Raw genomic sequence first — 22,130 nt, forward strand, 5'->3', positions numbered from 1 at the left:
CGATTCCCCATACCGAGGATCGATGACATTTTGGACCGCTTACAGGGCTCCACAGTCTTTAGTCGTATTGACTTGAAAAGCGGGTATCATCAGATACGCATTAGACCCGAGGATGTGCATAAGACAGCATTCTGAACCACGTTTGGGTTGTATGAGTTCTTGGTTATGCTCTTTGGTTTGACAAATGCGCCTGCCACATTTAACAGAATGATGGACAGGATTTTCAGGCCTCATAGAGAGTTTGTGGGCATATTCTTTGATGATATGATTGTGCATTCACAAACTGAGGAAGAGCATAGAAGGCATTTGGCCATTGTGTTTTCAGAACTCAGAAACCATAGGCTGGTTGTTAATGGCAAGAAGAGTGAGTTCTTTTTGCACGAGATACATTTCTTGGGGCATATTGTGTCTAAGCATGGAGTCCGTATGGATCCAGCAAAGGTGGAAGCAATTCTTAATTGGCCAGATTTGAGGACCGTGCATGATGTACGCAGTTTTCTAGGATTGTGTTCCTATTACAGGCGATACATACGGTACTTTGCTGAAATTGCTTCGCCTCTTCATGCCTTGACAAAGAAGGCAACTCCATTTAGATGGGCTGATCGGGAAATTACAGCATTCAAAAAGATCAAAGAAAAGCTTACTTCGGATCCAGTATTGGTGTTACCGGACCTCCGAAAGGCTTTTGTTGTCCAGTGTGATGCATGTGGAAGTAGCATTGGGGCAGTTCTCATGCAAGAGGAACATGTCATAGCCTATGAGAGTAGAATATTGCAAGATGCCGAGAAGCATTTAAAGGTTTATGAGAAAGAGATGTTGGCTGTAATTCACGCTCTTTCCACATGGAAACACTACTTGCTTGGGGCTGATTTCACTGTGCAGACAGATCATCAGACCTTGCGTTATTTCCTCACGCAGACTAAGCTTTCAAAGAAGCATATGCGTTGGGCAAACTTTTTGTCAATGTTTCACTTCCAGATTGTGCATGTGTAAGGCAAAAAGAATGTAGTGGCAGATGCTTTGTCACGCAAGCCACAGGTCTCTATAGTTTCACTTGCTTATCATCATGAGCTTGATGAAATGAAAGACCACTATGCCCATGATGAGGATTTTGAAAAGTTGTATGATCAGATGTCTGAGGATCAGCGACATGAGCATTACACTCTCAGAGATGGATTTTTATTGATGCATGGCAGACTGTGTGTTACCAGGCCATTGCGACTCAAGGTTATGATTGAAAGTCATGCTCCACCGTATGCAGGTCATAGAGGTATTGACGCCACGGTAAAAGCAGTGGAGACTTTCTTTTATTGGCCAACCTTGAGAAGAGATGTTGATGCCTTTGTCAGGCAATGCATCGTATGTCAGAAGGTAAAGTTTGACCGTCAAAAGACACCAGGGTTATTACAGCCTTTACCTATTCCAGATAGACCTTGGGAGAGCATTGCCATGGATTTTATATTTGATCTTCCACGGACACAAACGGGAAATGATGGCATCTGGACTATCATATGCAGGTTCAGTAAGCAGGCTCATTTCATTCCCGTGCGTAAGACGATCAAAGTGGATCATATGGTGAAGTTGTTTATGGCGAACATCTTCAAATATCATGGCTTGCCTACGTCTATCATTAGTGACCGTGATCCACGGATGACGAGTTTGTTCTGGAGAGGGTTGTTTGACAACATGGGTACAGTTTTCATCATCATTTCATCCACAAACACATGGTCAGTCAGAAGAGGCTAACTCGACAGTGTTGGATCTTCTCGAGTGTTATGTGTCAGAGCACAAGCAACAATGGGAAAAGTATCTTCCTTTGGTGGAGTTTGCATATAACCACACTGTACATACCTCGACAGGCAAGGCGCCTTTTGAGATTGTTGAAGGAGGGAAGAAAGTACCACCCATTTTGCATACAAAGGATAAGATCTTTGAGGCTGATCAGTATGTGGAAAGTTTGGATGAAGCTTATCGGAGGGTTAAGTTGGCACTCCAGAAAACTCAGCAGAAGCAAAAGAAAGCCATAGACCGTCACAGACGTGATTTACAGTTTGCATTGGGTGATTGGGTTCTTTTGCGCTTTGAAAAGGCTAGACTCAAGAAGATGAAAGGTAAAGAGCGCTTATTCCCTAAATTGAGCATGCGTTATTATGGGCCTTTTCAAGTCTTGGCAAAGATTGGTGAGGTAGCCTATCGCTTGAAGCTACCAGATCACTGGAGGATTCACAATGCTTTTCACGTGAGTCTTCTTAGACCTTTCCGTGGGGATGTGCCTGAGGATGTATCAGATGAGGCTCAGCCGGAAGTTGAGGAACTTGATGAGGTTCTGATTCCAGAGCAGATACTGGCACATAAAGAAAGGAAGGTACGAGGTAAAGTTTCCCGTCGCTATCTTGTGAAGTTCAAGAACTATTCACCGATGGATGCGAAGTGGATGGAGGAAGGTGACTTAACAGATTCACCTCAGGTTTTGCAGCTTTATCTCGATGCCTTTGAGTTAGAGCCGACTCTTGTTGTGGCTCATTCAGGTTCAACAGAGCATGGGTCTGGAGCATTACCTGATGCTCAAGAGGGGGGTAGCACCTCCACTCCCTTGATACAGACAGGCTCAGATGACATCTAGAGGTCGCTTGGTGCAGTTTTTATCTCACCCGAAGGTACTGAGGCTGACAGTACATCTGTTTATGGGACTTCTATGATATATGTGTACTAGTCACATGGGACTTTGTGGATATGTATGGTTCACAGTGGTATACAACTTGGACTATTACTACGCCATTGGTTTGCAGTGAATGATGTTACATGTGCATGGCTTAGAGAGATTGGGACGCTGATCTTGTCATATTGTATATTTCACTTTGGATATTTTGCTCTATCACCAGAATGCAATCGAGGACGCTTGCCATTTTTCAAGAGGGGGGTATGTCATGGCCCTGTGAAAATGGAACAGCACAAGTGTGGGCATGGTGGTTGCTGAGTCAAAATATTGAATGATTCACATGGGGGGTGCCCGGACACAGTTAATGATGTGTGGACATCCCTAGGTGTGAAGGGGGGAACTAGAACATTAGAATTTTAATGTTTTATTGAAAGTTGCCCCTAGGCCTTACTGGCCCCTAGGGAACTTTAATAACAATTAAAGTTGGGGCCCTAGGATTATTATGGGGAGGGGGCAACTCCACTTTTGGAGTGTATGCCTCTCTCTCCACTCTCTCTCTCTTCTTTTTGGGAAACGTGGAGCAAACGAGTTGTGGGGAAGCGTGGAAAAGCAAGGAGAAGAGGTCGACTGCTGAAGGGTGTGCTGCTGCTGTTTTTCTCTGTGCAAACCAGCCGTACAGTTCTGTACGGACAGGTTGCAGCAGGTACAAGCTGTGCTGACTGATTTCTGCACCTAGAGAGTGGGCGGCGGTTGTTATAGACGGCTGCAGTTGCTGGTACAGACTGTGCAGTTAAGTACAACTACAGGTACAGTACTGTACCACTACAGGTACAGTGTACGGACAGTTCAGGTACAGCTGCACTGGACAGTACAGCTGTTGGCGGCGCTGGACAGATCTGGTATAGGCTGACTGCGCAGGTACAGTCGGGTACAGATACTGGCTGCAGGCGGCGTATGCAAGGACAGCTTCTGGCACGTGTTCCGAGGCAATACGGACTGGTTCTGTGTAGCTTCTATGGTCTGAACAGTCAGGTTCAGAATTGAAGTGGATGCAAAGAGGAAGGTACAGACAAGTACACTCACACGTGTGAAGCAGGGTTGTTGAAAGAGGTGCCTGCAAGTACAGATTGGTACCGTTACTTCCTCCGGTGTAGATCCACGAGCTGATTTTGGTAAGCTCCGCATTTGTTCATCTATCTCTCTCTCTATTGCTTTATGTCTGTTGCAGATTTGAGCTATCTGGCCCCTTGTGAGAGGAGGGGTATGGCAGATTGAAAAGGGTGGAGACAGAGGTTGAACAGTACATGTATGTATGAGCTGAGATGTTGAATCATGTGCTTGAGATATGCCAGATGTATGCTCATGGCTGCCTTGCTTAGTGGTCTTGGTTGATCAGAGGGAGGCACAGTGTGTTGTTTTGAGACACAGATCTGTGTGCGTGAATCCTCTGTGCTAAGAGATATTGTGGGCTGTCAGATTGGACATACAGGTGTAATCTCTTGGCTGATTTTGTTGTACTCAGCCTTTCATACTTTTGAAATTGAATAAAGAAATACCGCAAGGGGCGCCAAGCTTTGGGGCCAACAGGTGTCGCTTTGTTTTCAGATTTGGGCATTCTAGCTCCACTCTGTTTTGTTTTCACATCTAGACTACAAGTGGACGGGTGATTGCTAGTCTACCGCACTCTGGTTTCTATCAGAGGCCGGTTTCAATTACAGCATGGTAGATCTGGAGAGCTAGATGCACGGAGGCTATTGAGGGTGTCTAGATTTTCGGGTCTCAGTGCATTAGTACTATATGGGGTGATATCATCCATACTCTTATGGCTACTTGGGCTCGCATTCAGGGGCCCTCTCGTTTTGCGCAGGCAAAGCGTGTGATATTTATGCGGGAGTGGGACCATGGCATCTTTTTTTCCTATAGTACCATAGGTCTTACATGGCATCATGATGCTCCTCAGTGGTTGAAATCACCTTACATATTGGGGTGATTCTATTCTTTTCCGGCTTATAGCTGTGATTGTTGTATGTTTTTTTTATACTTAATAGAAGTCTCTTTTTGAAAAAAAAACAAGTCTCGAGAAAGCACACTATGGATAAATGGATATATGTATCTGTTTTTTAAATCCAAAACCGCCTCAAGAACCTTTGATTTAATGCTTTTGGCTCTTTTGGCACACTCCAAGAATCTTTCTATCCTCCTTTTGTTTGACAATGAAGTGATATACTCAAGTAGCTCTGCAAACTCATCTTCACCAATCTCTGAATTGCGAGGTTTCATATCCCTCATCAACATGTCTAAAATGACATCTTGAGCCACAGTTGTCTCCAATTGTTTCACTGTTGTAAAGGGATTCATTGCAACACGAGACAACACTTCTCCTCAATCTCTTGTTTAAAACTCCTGCATAGACCCACCTCATAAGGACGATTATGATCACCAAGGTGTCTAGCACATCGTGTAGTATAGTCATGGTCTCTTGGGAGACAATAATACATTATAGCAAGGCATGTGCAGATGTACTCTGGCATTTGTGCACAATGCTTACATGAAATGTTTCTAAACTTTGGACCAATCAATCCCACAGGACAACTCCGTTTTAGCCTTCCTTTCCACTGTGTTTCATTCTGATAATGCAACCTAGAGTAGTAAGAGCAGTCAATATTCACGTAACGTAAATGGCCAGAGCATCTACTCAAACACATTGCACCATCAAAACAATCACAATTGCATGTGACATACTCCACCCAAGAGTGACCATCATTCTTTTGTTCCATACCAAACATTGCAGACTTCATACCACAACACGGTAGCTCATAAGCAATGTAACCATCATACGATGTTTGACCTTGCTCGAGGAGATCACATATACAAATAGTAAGTTGTAGCCTTCTATTGCACTTTGGCTTGGCTCATGGCACACTTCTGTATTGGACTCCTACATTTGATGTTCACACATTCTCGTTTTAAGATGTGGGTTGTGTACATATTTGTTTTTGTTGTGTAGTTGGGTTCGGAGAGAAGTGACTAGAAAAAATATTGCTGAGAGCTCAAGATCTATTAAGAGATTTTCAGGAAGCTCCTGGTGGTGTTGTCGTCCCCGAAGATTGTTTGTTGTGCAACTACTATGAAGAGGTGAAAATTGAGAAGAGGAAACAATTATTTCCTTTGGAGACTGGTGGAGAGACGAAGGAAAGAAAGGGTGATGCGACTGCGCTGAAGAAGCTTGATTTGATCTAGATGGCAACCCAAATTTTAGTCTATAGGTAACATCTTGTGTGAATAGAATCTTTATGGGGAGTAAAATGGAATCTTATCTTGTTCTAAGCTTATTGCCATAAGTAGAAGAAACCTAATGTGATCTGTGTGCATGTAAATACATACAAATACTTTGTTTGCTTGAAAGATAAGTGTCATTTGCACACTATGCCAGTTAGAGCAAAGTAGTGGTTGATGATTGCAAATGCGGCCACTAGTATGTACTCTCCACCCATGCATGGACTCTTTAAGTGGGAGATCGAAAATTGTCCATGGTGGATAGACCTAGAGAAATCAGAGATCCTAAAAGCCATTCCTCTAAGCTTGAGTTTTCGTTTGTTTTTGTTGAGGTTATAAAGCAGGTCCAAGTCCCCTACCTCTTGGTCTTGATGTATGAATTGAACCATCTTTTTCTTGTCTTCTTTTTAGCTAGCATACATGCGTACCAAACAGGGCAGCCAAAAAAAGAGAGATGGAGTCATGGACCTTGTGCGTAGGAATCGTAAGCTCCCCGAACTGTGCCCTTCCTTCCTCCATCGCCTGAATCGTTCCCTTCCGCCTCTGCCTTCGCTTCCCTCCCTCATCGCTGCCCCCTCCTTCTTCCTCGTTTTTTCCTTCGCTGCGCCATTTCGCTTCTCTTCGTGCTTCACCCCTTTCCTCCTTTGCCTCCCCTCCTTGCCTTTGCCCGCCCTAGCCCTCCTGTTCATTGTTTCGCCTCCCCTCCTCTAATCGCCTACCATCCTTCCTTAGCGCAGCGCTATTGTGCTGCCCTCCCCCTGCCCCTCTTCGCCTTTAAAACATCAGCCTCTCCCCTTGCTTCCCTTTTCCTTTTTGCTGTTCCCTTTTCCACCCTCCTTTCCTTTCCTCCGCCTTAGCGCCTTCCCCTTGGTTCGGATTGCTCCTCATCCGGGTTCAAGTCGGCCTTTTTCTTCGATTAGCATCATGGCTAATCATTCTCCCTCGGCCGGGGGGCAAACCATTGTTTTCTCCGAAGCCGAGCTCGCGGTCCTCTACGCCGAAATAGAGAAAGACTCCAAAACGACCCTCATTGCCAGAATATTTGGATCTCACCTGCTGTCCCGTCTCCAAGCTCGGGATTGGGTCCTGGTGGCTCTGCCCTCTGACCTCGCTCTACACTTTCGAGATGTCAGGTTGCTTGGAAGAGGTTTCTTCCAAGTGGATTTTGATTCTGAGGATGCAACTTTAGAGGTTTTGAAGGGCAGTCCCTTGCGATTGGGCCCGAGGAAGATATTTTTTCTTCCCTACTCCAGCTATTTTGACCCTGTTGAGGAAGACTGGAACCGTTTCCCGATTACTCTCAGGTTTCCAGGTCTTCTGCGCGCATATTGGCCTATGTTAGAGGCCATCGGGTCTGCCTTTGGGCTTGTTCTTCAAGTGTCCCCCCTTCACGCCTTGCCGACATCTTCTGCCCAGGTGGTCACTGCCTCGGCAGATGCTGTCCCCTTTGTCATGGTTCTTGCCCGTGACATTGAGCTCTTTGAGGACTATGTTTTGCTTCGGGGCCCTTGTGGCCCTTTGAAGCAACGTATGGAGATTGCAGGTAAACCCGATCAGTGCCGGGTTTGTCACCAATAGGGTCACTTTGCTCGAGATTGTCCTCGGGCTTGAGGTCGCAGGAGGCCTCGTAAGTGTGCCTCTCAGGCGCCACCTCCCTTGGTTCCTTCCCGTCCTTCAATCCGCCAGGTATGGCATGCTGTCTCTCACGGCCACCCCCCCTGGTGCGATTGCTGGGAAGTCTTCCTCCGATCATGTACAGATAGATGATGTTTCTGGTCAGAGGGATGTGTCAGCTGATGCATCTTTGCAGAGAGATGTGATATTTTTGATCAGGATGACTTTGTGGAGTCCTCTCTACTTGGGGCGATATGCAGGATGTTCAGCACAGTGGGGATCATGTATTGCAGGATTTTCAGCATGATGCCATTGCCCTTGATGCCCCGCAGGGCGAACACGTTTCTCGTACATATGCAGGCACGGTGCAGGGCCTCAGACAAGGGCATGTCAGTGGACTTTGCCCTGTGGATTTTCCCGTCCTCCAGCATTATGAGAGGCGTCCTCAGGTTGCCCATCGTCTTCTTAGATCGGGGGTTAAACCCTCTTCTCTTCCATGAGAATCGTCTCATGGAATGTTTAGGGCCTTGGAGGGCTTCCCACCCGTGGGGGTAGGAAGCACCTTCTGAAGGACTAGCTTCACCCTGGTGTTACAGGAGGGTCTATGGATGTGCTTTTGTTGCAGGAACACAAATTGGATAGATCTCAGTGTGGCGAAACTGGTAAGATGCTTTCTGGCCACACCTTCTGGTTCTCGGCAGTTGGGACTAGAGGGGGTGTTTGTATTTCAGTGGCAGCATCTATTATACCTCATGTTATTGGGCACGGTGTTATCATCCCTGCTAGAGCTCAGTGGATCTTGATCATGCATGAGGGTCAGAAACTGGGAATTTTGAATATCTATGCACCTAACGTGAGAGGTGAAAGGGTGGCCTTTTGGGAGACCGTAAGAAATGTCATTCCCCAAGTTGATCATTGGATAGTGGGAGGAGATTTTATTATGGTTGAGCAACCTTCTGACAAGGAGGGTGGACGCGAAGGGGGTTTACACCCTTTGGAGCGAGCCTCATGGGAGAGGTTCACACTTTCCTTTTTTGGCAGGGATTGTTGGACTGAGGATGACCTCCTGAGAAGGCCAAATTCCTTATCTTTTTTTGGCATAACCGCAGGAGCGGGGATGAGACCATCTGTGCACGTCTGGACAGAGGAGGCACCATTGCTATTATGCTTGGCACCACCAAATCCGATCATTGACCCGTTGTTTTGTCTCTCAGGGAGCCTAGGGCTCGCTTGGCCTCTCCCCGTATCCGTATCCCTATCCCTGACTCTCTTTATCTAGATGCTGACATCTCCCTTGAGATCAGAGAGATATGGAGATCTTGTGACGGTCCCGATCCTCGTCATAATATTGCACTAGCTCTTGAGAGGACCAGCGATCATTATCATAGCATTGCCTAGTCTAAGAAGCGGGAGGCTCTGGACAAGGAGAGAGCTATTAGGCGTAGGATTGCTCCTCTTCAGAGGGAACATGAAAAGCATCCACATGCGACTTGGATTAGAGACCTCTTGACCATAGTTAGAGCAGAGCTGCAGTTGGCCATGGACAGGAAGGCTGAGTTCGCCTTTCATGCGAACGAGGCCTTTTGGACTCAGATGGGTGGCAGATGCAACAAAGAGTTTTTTTCAGCACACAGGCCTTCTCATAGCAGGGACTCTGTGAGGTACTTGCAAGATTCACAGGGTGAGGTTCAGATTGAGCCTGATAAGGTGAGGGATATTGCTTGAGAATTTTATCGGTCTTTGTTGACTACAGAGATACCCTCCCCTCAGGGAAGCATAGAGGGTTTGGTCTGCGATTGCTCACCTCTTTGGTAGGATTAAGAGGGATGCTATCATTTCTTTTGGTTCTATCATTTGGTTGACACAGTCTGGGCCATAGCTGAGATTCGAGGGGACTGACAGGAGCTTGGCCATTATGGTTAGGCAAGGAGTTGCTCGGCAGTGTTGTCTTCAGGATTTGCCACTTTCACATTTTGTCCCTCTGGCACAGAGGTTAGACAGTTCTTGGGAGATTATTGCTAGCATCTCAGCCTGGAATATTTGGAAGGCTAGATTTGGAGTGATATTTTTCACACCATCATGGTTTCTCACGTCCTCTCATTCGGGACCCTATTGGCAGTACAGGGCTCCTGATTGGTTGAGATCTCCACCTTTCTTGGTGTGAAATCTGCATTTCTTAAAAGTTTTTCATACTTACTAGAAGTCTCCTTTCTGAAAAAAAAAAACAGGGCAGCCTGGCCCCATTTAGTTTTTCAAGTTCAATGAGTAGTTCAGGCAACTCATGTCATGAGATTAATATAGAGACACACAGAGATTCACATTAAGAGACAAAAGTCAAACACTCCTCAAGGCTCACATCCTGGAGTATGAGGAAAAAGATGTCTGGCCCTCTTTCTACATGAGATTAATACAGATACACACAGACAGACTCGAGATTCACATTAAGAGACAACACCAACCACTCCTCAAGGCTCACATCCTTCTTCGAGAGTGTCAATGAGCATATAAGCTCTATTTCCTGAAGGTCTTCCACTATCATTTGGGATCAAGTAATTCTATGTTCCTAAGTGGACGGCACCAATCTGATTAAGGCCAGTGTTTTCTCCCAAGCCTTCAGAACAATGTTATGCTGGGGAAATCAGAATTCCGTTATTACATGATTAATTAGAAACCAATGTAAAGTTAACCGTGAAATGCCGCAGAAGAAGCAATCCCGTACTTGCAACCAGTTATAACAACTAATCGCTTTGCAAACAAAATCTGCTAGCAGTACCTGTTCATAGCGGCGATCTTCTATAGAATAACCTGGCCTAAGGTAGTCACCATATATGATAGGCTTTGCAAACACTTCCTCAAATGGGGCTGTTTCTTCAAAGCTTCTTCTTAGAAGCTCATATAACATCATCTTGAAATAGTTTCTATCCTCCAGGTTTATAAGGCGGTCATGAAAAACACGCATACTTTCATGAATCCAAAGGCTACGAAGGGACTTCTTTGTGCCACAATCAGCTGGTTTCACCATCAGAATTCCCTGTCAAAGCCATTGGTTGGTCATCTCCTTAGCCTGAACAAGTTGTAAGAGTCAATGAATGCATAGTTACACACCTGAAAGACTTTTGATACATCACGAAGGTTGAACGTGTAGTGAGACTTTGCAGGGGTTGGAAGAAGCTCTTGGCTTATGCGCATATAGACCTCAATAGTGCTTTCCACCACAGGCTTTAGAAACGTTTTGCAATCAGAAGGAAATAACTGCAGAAAACCACCCAAAATTCCTCCAAAAATTGTTCGCAAGCATTGCTCTGAAGGAGGTTGAACACACACCATACTGAAGTGCCTGAAAAATCTTGGAGTCACCTGAAAGAGACCACTTGTCATTATCAAAATTATTTTGTAAAGACAGAATTTCTGAAAGTGCAAGCTATAACAGTTACATGTTTTGATGAAAGGTACGAATTTAAAAGCTCAACATCCGCCCCCCCCCCCAAACAACAACAACAACAACAACAACAACAACAAATCACCACCACACACACACACACACACACCATAGTTACCAGGAAACGCCATTTCCCCACCTAAAAATGATGAAACTCCGTTCCCCAGACTTGCTATTTCTTTTTTTTTTTCCATGAAAAGATCCTTTCATTAGTTATAAAAAGAAAAAAGCCCAATGGGCTACAAACCCTCTCCTGCTCATAAGAAGGCAGAGCAAAGATCCAATCAAGGCAGCTAGGGAGACTCTCCCTAGGTGCAGAAAAGTACAAATAACTGAGAGGCTATATCATACAATAGGAGGGGGGAAAATCCAAACAGGTGGCCTGTAGTGCCAGCGGGGGGTACCCGTGTGTAGAGTATAGAAAGGGCCGCTGCGCCAAGTGGTGTGGATGGCCTGGCGTCGCAAGATCGCTCGATCTGAGTCGCCCCAGATGCGGTCATACTGGCCTCGCAGGGTGTGAATCAACTCCTGCCAGATAGCCCGAATAGTCTCTGCTGGTGGCTCCAGTCTCCCCTCAAAGGCCCTGAAACAACGGGCTCTCCAGGTGAACCATATGGTGAGGCTGCTGAGGAGCTCCGATCGTAAATCCCTCTCCTGTGTCCAGCCGGCTGTCGAGAAATCCGGTAAAGGAACAAGGCGAGGCTGGCCCAAAATGAATCTGATGGCCTGGCTAGCCTGCTCCGTCTCGTATCCCAGAGCTAGCCCTGACGAAGTCGACCAAGCAGTGGCTCCCGACGTATACATTCCCTCTGGAGAGAGGGGGGCCAAAATGCGCAGAATCCTCAACCAAATTTGCTGCGCCTGTGGACAGTCCCATAGGCAATGTCGCTGTGTCTCCAATGGGTGGCTGCATTGGACGCAGGCCGGCGGAAGGTCACTGTAGACAAGCCAGGTGCCAACTGCAGAGCCCCTGTGGGCAACCAACCACCACTGGAAAGCTGAGATCCTGCGTGCCTGTCTGCTAGCCCAGAGCCTAGTCCAAAAATCCTCTAGGAACTCCTGTGAGAGTCCTTGTAGCCGCCAATGCTTCGATGTAGCTGAAGAGACCGTCCTCCTCGCAGTCAAAATATGCCTCCCCACCCGAACAGTGTACTAGAAAAAGGTGATCCCTGTGGCCTTGGGGAACGCATAAGGATCATGCCACTCGTACTCGCCAGGGTCCCAATGGAGCCGGGCCAAAGGACGCGCAGCATATACCCATATGCACCAATCAGAGTCCACATCTGCAGGGTCTGGATCAATATGCCACTTCCGAGAAGTGGCGGCCACTACCTGTATCCTCTGAAAGATGCACTCTGCAACCAAAGGCGACTCCGCCTCCACTCTCTGAAGTCTGCCCTCATCCTGTATCTCATAGTAGAGCCATCTACCATCCTCAGTGCAAGCTCTAACAGCAATCAGGATGTCCAACTGTGTAAAGGCTCCCATCCACCGTGGGGCCGCTGGCTCAAAAGGCGTGGACCACTCCTCAGTGAGAGCCTCCTGAATGTCATCCCTTGTAATCAGCCCCCCTCTGAAATGACTCAGCCTCTCCGCCTGGATCTCCTCCGGGAGACTGCAAGAGGCCTGCCAATCTCCAAAACTGCGTGCTGGGCCTGCCGCCAATGGTCCCCAGGCTAGACGAGGCCGAGAACCCAGCATATGACCCTGCTCTGTGCGTATCGCGGGGCTCCAGATGAGCGGCTGTCTGGCCCGTTCCTCCTCACAAGTGGGAGGTCTCTGAGAAAGCCCCGGTCTCAGCAACTCCCAAGCTCGCAGGATACTCAAGGCAAATCTGTCCTCCCATCCTCTACTGAGGCCTGTCCTCCTCATCTCTGTGAAGATCCACCGTATCTTTGGTGCCCGAGTGCCCCCTGCTGGGGGAGCTCTAGCCTGCAGCCGCTGAAAAAGAAGCTCCTTCCAAGGCTCAGCGCCTGGAAGCAGCCCCCGAACAATAAGCTTCCCCAACAAGGCTCTTCTCTGATCAGCTGGATCTATAATGCCCAATCCCCCCCTGGGCCAGCGGAAGAGTAATAACTGCCCAAGCAACCTTAGCCCGGGCCGGCTGACCATCTCGCCCAGACCAAAGAAAGTTCCTGATCAGCCTCTATACCTGGCTGATGCAAGAGCTCCAGAAAATCCAACAAGACGTGATATACCACATAGTCGCTAAAAGCACCTGATTTGTCACCACCACCCTCCCAGCCAAGGAAAGTCGAGCTGTACTCCAATATAAAAGCTTCTTCCGAATGCTCAGAAGAAGCGGGGTGATCTGCTGCTCAGGTGACAAATCAAGTCCAATCTGGCATCCCAGATACCGCACTGCTGTGCCAGGAGGAATCCATCTAAAACCCAGGTCTGGGCTCCATGCCGGAGTGGGGGCGCTACTGATCCAAAAAGCCACTATCTTTTGCGCCAATTGATCAATGCTCCCGAAGCCACACCAAAAACCTATAGAGATTGCTCTGCCCTCTATAGATTGGCCTCTTGGCCATGCAAAAACAATCCCGTGTCATCAGCAAACTCAGAATCAAGCAAGTCCTCACCCCGGACTGGAAGCTGGAGTCCTCTCAAACCAACCTCCTCTGCTGTCAGATACATGCTCATAGCCTCTGCAAAGAAAAGAAAAAGGAACGGAGCAAGAGGGCATCCTTGACGGACTGATCTGGTCAGCTCAAAACTCGGCCCCCATCCTCCTGCCATCAACACCTAGCTACGAGCTGTGGAATATAGAGCTACCACCCCTCGAATCCAGTCTGGCTCAAAACCCAGGCGAAGCATACTGCCCTCCAGAAAAACCCAGTCGACTCTATCGTATGCCTTCTCAAAATCGAGAAGTATAACGACCAAGTCCTCGCCGAGAAATCTAGCTTGGGCCGTCGCCTCCCAGAAGGTGAAAATGTTGTCAAGGATACTGCGCTCCTTGACAAATCTTGTTTTGGTAGCATGAATCAAATCCCCAAGGAAGGGCTGGATCCTCAAACTCAAGGCCTTGGCTAGGACCTTGTAGATAGTATTGAGGATCGTAATAGGCCTCCACTGCCGAATATCATCTGACACTCCCTCTCCCTTGGGGATAAGAAAAATCAAGCCCTTTGAAAAACTCTGTGGCATCACCTTAGTGTCCAAAACATGCTGAAAACCCCTGCCAAGGCCTGGCCCCAAAAGGTCCCAATAGCCCATAAAAAAGGCAGGCGTCAATCCATCCTCCCCAACGCAACTATGACGCGGGAGGGCCGTCAAAGCCTCACCAAGCTCATCCTCTGAAAGGGGCTCACCCAAAGCTGTGCGCATACGATCTGTGACCCTGCTCTGCACATGGGCCCACACAGCCTGTTTGCAAGCATCACGTGCCTCCATGGCTGGCTCCGCTGAAAGCAGGTCTCTGTAGAACTCAGTGGCAATAGCTCTAATCTCCTCGGGCTCAGTGGCTAACGATCCGTCCTGCCTCCTGAGCTGGCATACTCTTGCTCGAGCATGGCAGGGTCCGGTGATCTCAAAAAACCCCCCAATCACTCTATCACCAAGTTGAGTCCACTGAGAGGCCTGGCAATGATAGTAAAACTCGTGTCTCTGCTCCTCTGCCTCTCTAACCTCCTGGCGTGCCTGGCTCAGCTGGACGCCACCCACTCACATGTAGGCTGCTGCTCTTGAAGGCGTTGGAGCGAAGCAAGGCTACGTCTCAAGCGACGCTCCCGCTCTCGTGTCTCTCCCAGCCGTGTCAAGGCTGTAGCGTGCAAAAAAGAGCTGAGCATGATGAGCCCCTGGGCACACTGGCCTACTGCATCCAGGTCAGCTGTGTCCTCTCCTCAAGAGTTAAAATAACTGGCGCATGGTCTGAGAAAGAGGTGCCAGCAAGAATGCCAACGGATCCACCACGCTCCCTGAACCTGTCGCACACATAGAAGCGATCAATCCGTGATAGATTAGTCCCTCCTCCTTGCCGGCGATCCGACCGAGAAAAACTAAGACTGTCCTGAGAACGGGAGAAAGCCTCATGCTGCCATGCATCAGTGATCCGCAGTGTCATACAAAATCGCTCCCAAGCTGCAAGCTCCGTGCCGTGCACTGTAACATGACTGCCTCCCACCCTATCGGCGGGGTCCTCAAGCATGTTGAAGTCTCCCACATAACACCAATGTGCGGCCTCAGGCAATGCATCTGTAAAACAAGGGTCCAAAACTCTGCTTTGGCACTAGCATGATTGGGCGCATAGACATTGAGCACACCAATATGCTCATCGTGCATCCTCAGAATAACATACTGCGCTCTACCAGGCACAGTGACCCCGCGATCCACAATGGCCTGCCGCCATGCATCCGCAATGACCATACATACTCCTCCCTGCCCACCCAAGGGGCCAAAACCTGCAGACCAAAAAGTGTCGCATCTACCGGGCATCACCGAACCATATCTCCGAATCCTGCTCTCACTCAAATGGTGCTCCTGCATCATCAGAATATCAATACTGCCCCCAACCAGGCATCTCTGAAGCTCCTGCCTCAAGCAAGCACGATAATGTACATAGTGTGCACCGCCAAGGCCCTGTACATTCCATGAGATGATCCTCATGGATGACCTACTGAGGTGGAGGCTGTCTCAGCCATACGGCGGGAATTCGCAAGCGGCTTGGATGGAGAGTAATCCCCATTCGAGTGACTACGAATCTGCCCATCTGGTGTGCTACAAGAGTCTCGAACCAGGCGCCGGTGGCTGTGTCCCATAGCGACTGCCTCCCGCTCGGAGAAAGAATCCTCATGTATGCATACATAGCCAGGGTCTCGCGCTAGGTCTGCCACTATGCGAACCACCAAGTGTCGATTCCTGGAGGCATCTGCACTCCCGGTATCAAAGAAATGTGCCAACTCCCAGAGTCGGCCTACCATGTCTGTAATCTCCAAGTCGCTCACGTGGTAAGAAAACTCAACTGCCTGTGTCTGCAAAATACTAAGAGCAAGATCCAGAGTCCACTCTTGGTCGCGAGTGCCGCAAAGAGAGAAGGAGAAGGCCACCGCTGAATCAAGTGCCTCCTCCCCTCGGGCCAGAAGTATCACCACATGAACTCTGATAGGTGCTGGCTCATGGGGGCCCTCCGCTCCAAATAGGCGTGTAAAGGAGTAGTCGAAAGCCTCCGAGCGCTGTCTAGTGTCGAGACTACTCAGCCGACTGCGGATAGAGGATATCTCTGAAGCACGAATCGGCATGGTAGGTCTCCTCTGCGGTACACGAGCAAGGTCGGTGCTCAGTGCCCGCTGGACTGCAGGTGAGCGCTAGGGCACTGCCAGTGCCTCCCGAGGAGCTGAGACGAGCGGAGGGGGAGGAGGGGGGGGAGAAGGGGGTGGGGAAGGAGACGCTGAAAATGCGGGAGCGGGAACGGGAGGAGGCGAGGGGGGAAGCGAGGCGGGAGGGGGGGACGCTGGCATCCCCTGATCCTCAGTCTGCGCTGGGGTCTCCTCCTGGAGGGGAGCAAAGCTGTTCCTCACTGGAACGCAATGATGCTGAGGTTGTGTCTGCTGCTGCGTCGGTCTCTGGGCATGCTGCTGTGGCTGTCTCCCTCTACGGCGCCCCTGTCTAGGCTGCCAATCAGAGGTCTCTATGGGCTGAGCAGGTGTCGCTGAGGTTGCCTGCCGAGCCGCATCTGTGGACGGGCCATCGGAGGTCTGCTGCTGCGGTGAAGGTCGGGGTCTCCTGTGAGGGCAGGCCTTGGCCAGGTGGCCGACCTGCCTGCATATAAAACACTGGTTCGGGAGCCCCGAAAACTCCACTCTCTGATCGATCCATCCCCCCCCTATCCTAGGTAATTGAATGACCTTCGGAAGGGAGGAGATGTCAGGAACCAAAACTCTGACCGAAGGAAGGCCAGCTGCTCTAGCCACCACGAAACCTGCTGTGGGGCTAGTCTCAAGCACTGAGCCCACCAATGATCCTATCCTGGAAAGGAGCGGAAGGTACTCACGGCGAAGTCCAAGAAAGCAGACTGTGACATGGAATAGGCGCTCTCCCTACTCGGCCGCTGCTGGGTCGAAACCATGCTGCCAATGTCTGAAGAAGGCCCGAGCGCCCCTGATGTCAAGGGGACTCATGGCTAGGACTTGGGCCACGCTCTGGGCTGTCTCGAACTCAATCTCGTAGTGTCCGCGGCCCAGTAAAAACTGAACGTCCAGGATCTTGCCCACATCTGCAAGAAGGCGGGCCTGGAGAAGATCCCGGATCTCCCCTCTGCTAGGGTGGGTGCCAACTATACGGTAGATGGTGGAATGTACCTGGACGCGTTCCACCTCTGCGGCGAGGCTCGCTTCCTCTTCTGGCGAAAGAAAAAACCTGATAGGGGTATCCTCAGGGGCGGGCGAGGGGGCTGCGGAAGAGTCCTTCTGAGGTGAGGCGGGAGGGGCCTCCATCAGAGTCTGAAGCTGAGTCGAGGGCGAAGCAAAGACGGAGGGTCTTGCAAGAACCAAGCTGCACGAAAACGGGGGGAAGCGCGGAGCGGGGGGGGGGGGGGGGACCGAAAGTGAGGGGCGGGAGGGGCGGATGACAGAGAAAGGAAGGGGGGGGGGTGAGGGGAAGCGGGGAGGGAGCGGGAGCGGGCAGCGGGAAGGGCGCGATAGGGGGTGGGAAGGGTGCAAAAGGGGGGGGCGAAAAGGGGGGGAGAAGGGCGCGAAAGGGGGGGCAGGGGTAGGCGGGCAGGCGGGCACGAAAGGGGAGCGGGGGGCGCGAAAGGAAGAGGGGGCAGGCGGGCAAGGGCGGGACACGGAGGGGGGGGGGCGCACGCAGGAGGGGGCGAAGGAGAGGGCGAAGGGAGAGGGCGAAGGCTAGGGCGAGGGCGCGGGCGAAGGCAGGCAGGCAGGCAGGGGGCGAAGGCGAGGGCGAGGGCGAAGGCAGGCAGTAGGCTCGAGCCAGGGGGGGGTGGGGGGGTGAGAGCTGCAGCGAGCATCTACAACCAGACTTGCTATTTCTATTTCTCAGTTCCCCGTTTGAAAATATGCCATTTGTTTTTTTCCAGAAAAAGACTTCTATTAAGTATGAAAAAAACATACAACAATCACAGCTATAAGCCGGAAAAGAATAGAATCACCCCAATATGCCATTTTGTCGAACAAAATTTCAAAAATTCCGTTTCCCAAACTTGCTATTTTGTTCCCCATTTCAAAATATGCAATTTTGTAGAACAGGAATTCGATGCATGTCATACATAAGCCCTTTGTCTATTAGCCCTAAGAGAGGTGAGATTGGGTAGCATCTAAACTACCACTGACCAAGGAGCCTACCAATAGTTGGAAGGACTCGCATGTATTCCTTAGGAGTCTTGGGAAGCACAGTGTAACCAGAAAGCTTGCTGTCTGTGCCAATGGGTTTGACTCAGGTGCCAAGAAGAGCTGTGCCTCCCATAGTGAGAGTGGGCTCTGGTCAAGGACGCTCATGGGGGAGGTTCAAGGAGTCGAACTCTACCCTCAGGTAGCCCTTGCCCATGAACTGAATGCCATGAATGTCGGTGATCTGGCCCCGGTTGCCAACCAAGCCTGAAGCAAGTCTGTACCCTGCCCACGTGCCGGGCGTTGCCGACAAGCTTGCTGACTAGAATGGTGTCCTCCACTGCCGCGATAGAAGAGGCTGAAAGCTGAAATACCTTGATGGAAAAAGTACATCTGCGAGTTGCGTCGATTGAGGTACAGACGGACCAGCTGCGATATAGTCCCCCAAGGGAAGGGGGGGGGGTGGAGGGGTTGGTTGAGGTTGAGCAGAAAGAGTAGGTCAAGAGGAGAACTGAAGGGAGGAAAACAAGAAAGCTGGAAAAGGGGGTGGGATCTCTCACACCCCAAGCAAAGGCAGGACAAGGAGAAGGCAGAGGGGGGGCGGGGTAGCAGCCAAGATAGCTGGTAGGGTGCCATGGGAAGGTGGGGGGCTGGCAAGGGGAGAAGTGCGCAAGGGGGGGCGGGGGGGTGGAGGTGGGGGCGCACAGGTAGGAAGATGTGAGGAGGGGGAGCTAGTGCGGTGGTGAAGAGGGGAGGCTGGTGCAGGGGAGTCAGGGGGTGAAGGCGCATAAGGAGGGGGGGCTAGGTAGTAGGCACAGTGGGCAAGGAGGGTTGGGAAGCAAAAGCAGGGAGCTCTCTCTCTCTCTCTCTCTCTGTCTCTCTCTCTCTCTCTCTCGTGGTCTATCACATCTCTCTCTTGTTGGGACCTCTCTCTCTCTCTCTCTCTCTCTCTCTCTCTCTCTCTCTCTCTCTCTCGTGAACCTGTGCGTGAACCTATGCGTTAACCTGTGCGTGAAACTGGCGTGAACCTGTGCACCTGTGAACCTTGCCCTGCTCGCGCTTTGCGCTGCTAGCGTAGCTGGGTACGTGCGACACCAACAGCAGCGCAATAGGGCAGGCACAAGTGGCAGCAAGGGGCACGCTCAACGATGGGCAACAAGTGCTAGGTGTTCGCCCTCTTCACTGATGTATACCATTTTATACCCCCAGTATGGTACAGGATGGAGCTAGCTAGGTTGCATATCATGATTGTATACTCCATGCATATAGCTTTGCATTCTCCTAGTAGTAGAGCTCCATCCCCTGCACACCCAGATTCAGCTTTTTTTGTTCAGTACTTTTTCATTTTGTTGGGATGACAGAGGATACCCCATATAGGTACTCCGATTTGTGTCTTAGGCCGAGTTCGGTCTTTTGGAAGACGTTAATAAAATCTTTCTTTCTTTCTTTCTTTCTGCCTTGCTGCTGTTCGCCATATGTGCTGTCCAGGAGGCTGGTGGATATTCTTGTAGACGTGAGCGAAGGCGCAAGAAGCAAGCGCACAGAAGCAGACACGGCGCTGCACAGTCAGCAGATGCGATGATGCAGAGCCATTTTCTACACCTCTCACGGATGATTTTATCACCCGCCTGGCGTACATGGATGTACACCTATCACATGGGATACGTTGTGCCATTGGACAGATCCGGACCTCATCACACCAGCGGCAGATTGAGACAGGGCGATATGTGCATTAGATCGTGGATGACCGCATTTGTCAGCTATGCTACCAGGAGGTAGAGACAGAGGAACACTACATTTGCCGATGTACAGTCTATTATGAGATCCGAGGCAGATATCACTGCCTCTTCCGAGAGGGTTTTGGGCCGTTACGTAGGGTCATGGAGTTTGAGGATCAGAGATGTCTTGGATTGTTTCTACTTGAGCTCAAGAGACACAGAGAGACCCTCTTGGTAGACAAGAGGCTGAGCCATGATGTACCTAGACAGAGGACCTTGACAGATTTCTTCGGCACCAGCACCAGCTACCCAGCCCACACACCTCCTGATACCTCCTCCATTGGGCCATCAGGGCACCGACCATGCTCCCAGGGAGTCACAACAACTGATAGAGCAGTTTTCTTATGTCATGCTCGTCGGCCACGCCCACCAGGATCCCGACCACGGCAACCTCACCATCGCCAGATCAGAGCCATTATTGCTCGGCATCGGAGGCGCCTACCTCGCTTCTATGACCTCTCCATTCTAGACAGCCCCATGGCGGAGATACTTGATCTAAGGAGAGAGCAACACTTCAACTGATTAGCATACATGGATCTACCTGATTAGCATACATGGATCTACCTCATATACATTTTTTAGTATTTTCCAGTATTTTGTACTCAGTATCATCTCGGAGTCTAGAGTTCTGTTCTTATAACTGTAGGACAATCAGTTTATTGTACTTTTTAGTCTCATTTAGTTGTTCTCTTTGATGAGACACCAACTTCAGATGTACTCTCAGTTTTGGTCTCATAGGCCACTATGGCCTCTTAGAGACGTTAATATATCATTTCATTTCATTTCATTTTTCTCTCTTTGGTTGGCGCTGCGTGCTGGTGGTCTCTCTCTTTGCGCCCGCCTCTGTTCGCGCTGCACGTTGGCGGCCCCCTCCGCCCTTGTTGTGCTGCGCTTGCTCGTACCCACCCACCCGCTGTCGTGCCACAGCACGTCTATGGTGTGAAACCATGCATGTGAGGCTATTAAATGCAAATCCAGATGCATGGGATTAAGTGCCTGTGTACATACGGGATGTATGGTGTGTGGAGGGTTTTGCTTTTAAGGGCGTCGCCAGGTGTTAAGGGTTGACGGTATTGGCTCTGAGCTTGTTACAAGCCTGTTCGGAATATGGTTGGATTGAGGTGGTTTTAGCTGTTTGGTCGCCTTGAATTGTGTGCACATCCAAGAAATGAGTGGACACTTGCAGATTGCATTTGGAAAGTGTGGAAAGTGGGGAGCAATTAATATTGGTGTTGCCTTTGCTTTGGTGTGAAAAGGAGAATAAGGTGGCCATCTTAGGCAAAATAAAAAAATATATATATAATATTAAGTGGCCAAAAAGTAAAGGGAACGTGGAGCGTTGAGGGGCTGCCAACCCATGCTTCTGGAAGCTGGTCGGCGCAACTGGATTGCAGAGAGCCGCCGCCGAGGTGTTGGTGTGGGTAGCCAAGAGTGTGTGTGGACGGCGGGAAGCCGACGGGGAAGAGAGCCCGGTGTGTTCTGGTGTGAGGGCTGCAGAGAAGAGCAGCGATGGGCTGCTGAACCGTGGAAGGGCTGCAAGCAGAGTTTAAGGGGAGGTCCGCCTCTGGTTGGAGCAGTAGTTGTGGGGGAATCCTACCACCTACAGGGTCTAGGGGGGGTCGCCTCTGCTTGTCATAAGAGAGATGAGCCGCCTCTGATGGGCGAAAAAGGTGAGGAGGTGTTGCTGTGAAGCACCTCGGCTGGAAACGAAGGAGGAGAGCAGTGAAGGAAATAAACATCCACTGCAGGAGTAGAGGGATTGAGGCCGCTTTGGTCAGAGGAGAGAGTCGCCTGGACAGTCACGGCGCAAGAGGGAGAGAGCCCGTGACTGGTGTTTGAGTGGCGAGCTGCAGCCACAGGCGCTGCAGAAGAACAAAGAGTGGGTGTGAGAGGCGACAAGGACAGAAGCGCAGCAGCAGCTATACTAAAAGGGAGACCACCGTGGAGTGAAGAGCTGGGATTGTGGACTCTTGCTGTGATAGGGAAGTCGGCTGATTTCTTGACGCTGGTGTATCTTGGTCCCCACCCAACGTGCCTAGGCCGCAGTTGTCGGAGGACACAGCGATCCATGTGGC

The 22,130-nt window shown here is 50.0% G+C and overlaps 1 protein-coding gene and 1 pseudogene across 1 annotated transcript in view; both read right to left on the reverse strand.

The window, feature by feature from the left end:
• LOC147628461 (uncharacterized) overlaps positions 1-22,130 on the reverse strand; it is a 128,893-nt gene that overhangs the window by 77,754 nt on the left and 29,009 nt on the right. Inside the window, exons 6-7 of the mRNA XM_086813611.1 lie at positions 10,655-10,906; positions 10,323-10,580 (exon numbers count right to left, since the gene is read on the reverse strand). Of these exons, the coding sequence (XP_086669737.1) occupies positions 10,323-10,580; positions 10,655-10,906 (510 nt within the window). The remainder of the gene's footprint in view (positions 1-10,322; positions 10,581-10,654; positions 10,907-22,130) is intronic.
• Positions 10,936-13,403, reverse strand: LOC147628462 (uncharacterized; annotated as a pseudogene).

The sequence above is a fragment of the Cibotium barometz genome, chromosome 19 (genome assembly GCF_041138505.1).
Source record: "Cibotium barometz isolate CiBa-2024 chromosome 19, ASM4113850v1, whole genome shotgun sequence".
Taxonomy (NCBI): domain Eukaryota; kingdom Viridiplantae; phylum Streptophyta; class Polypodiopsida; order Cyatheales; family Cibotiaceae; genus Cibotium; species Cibotium barometz.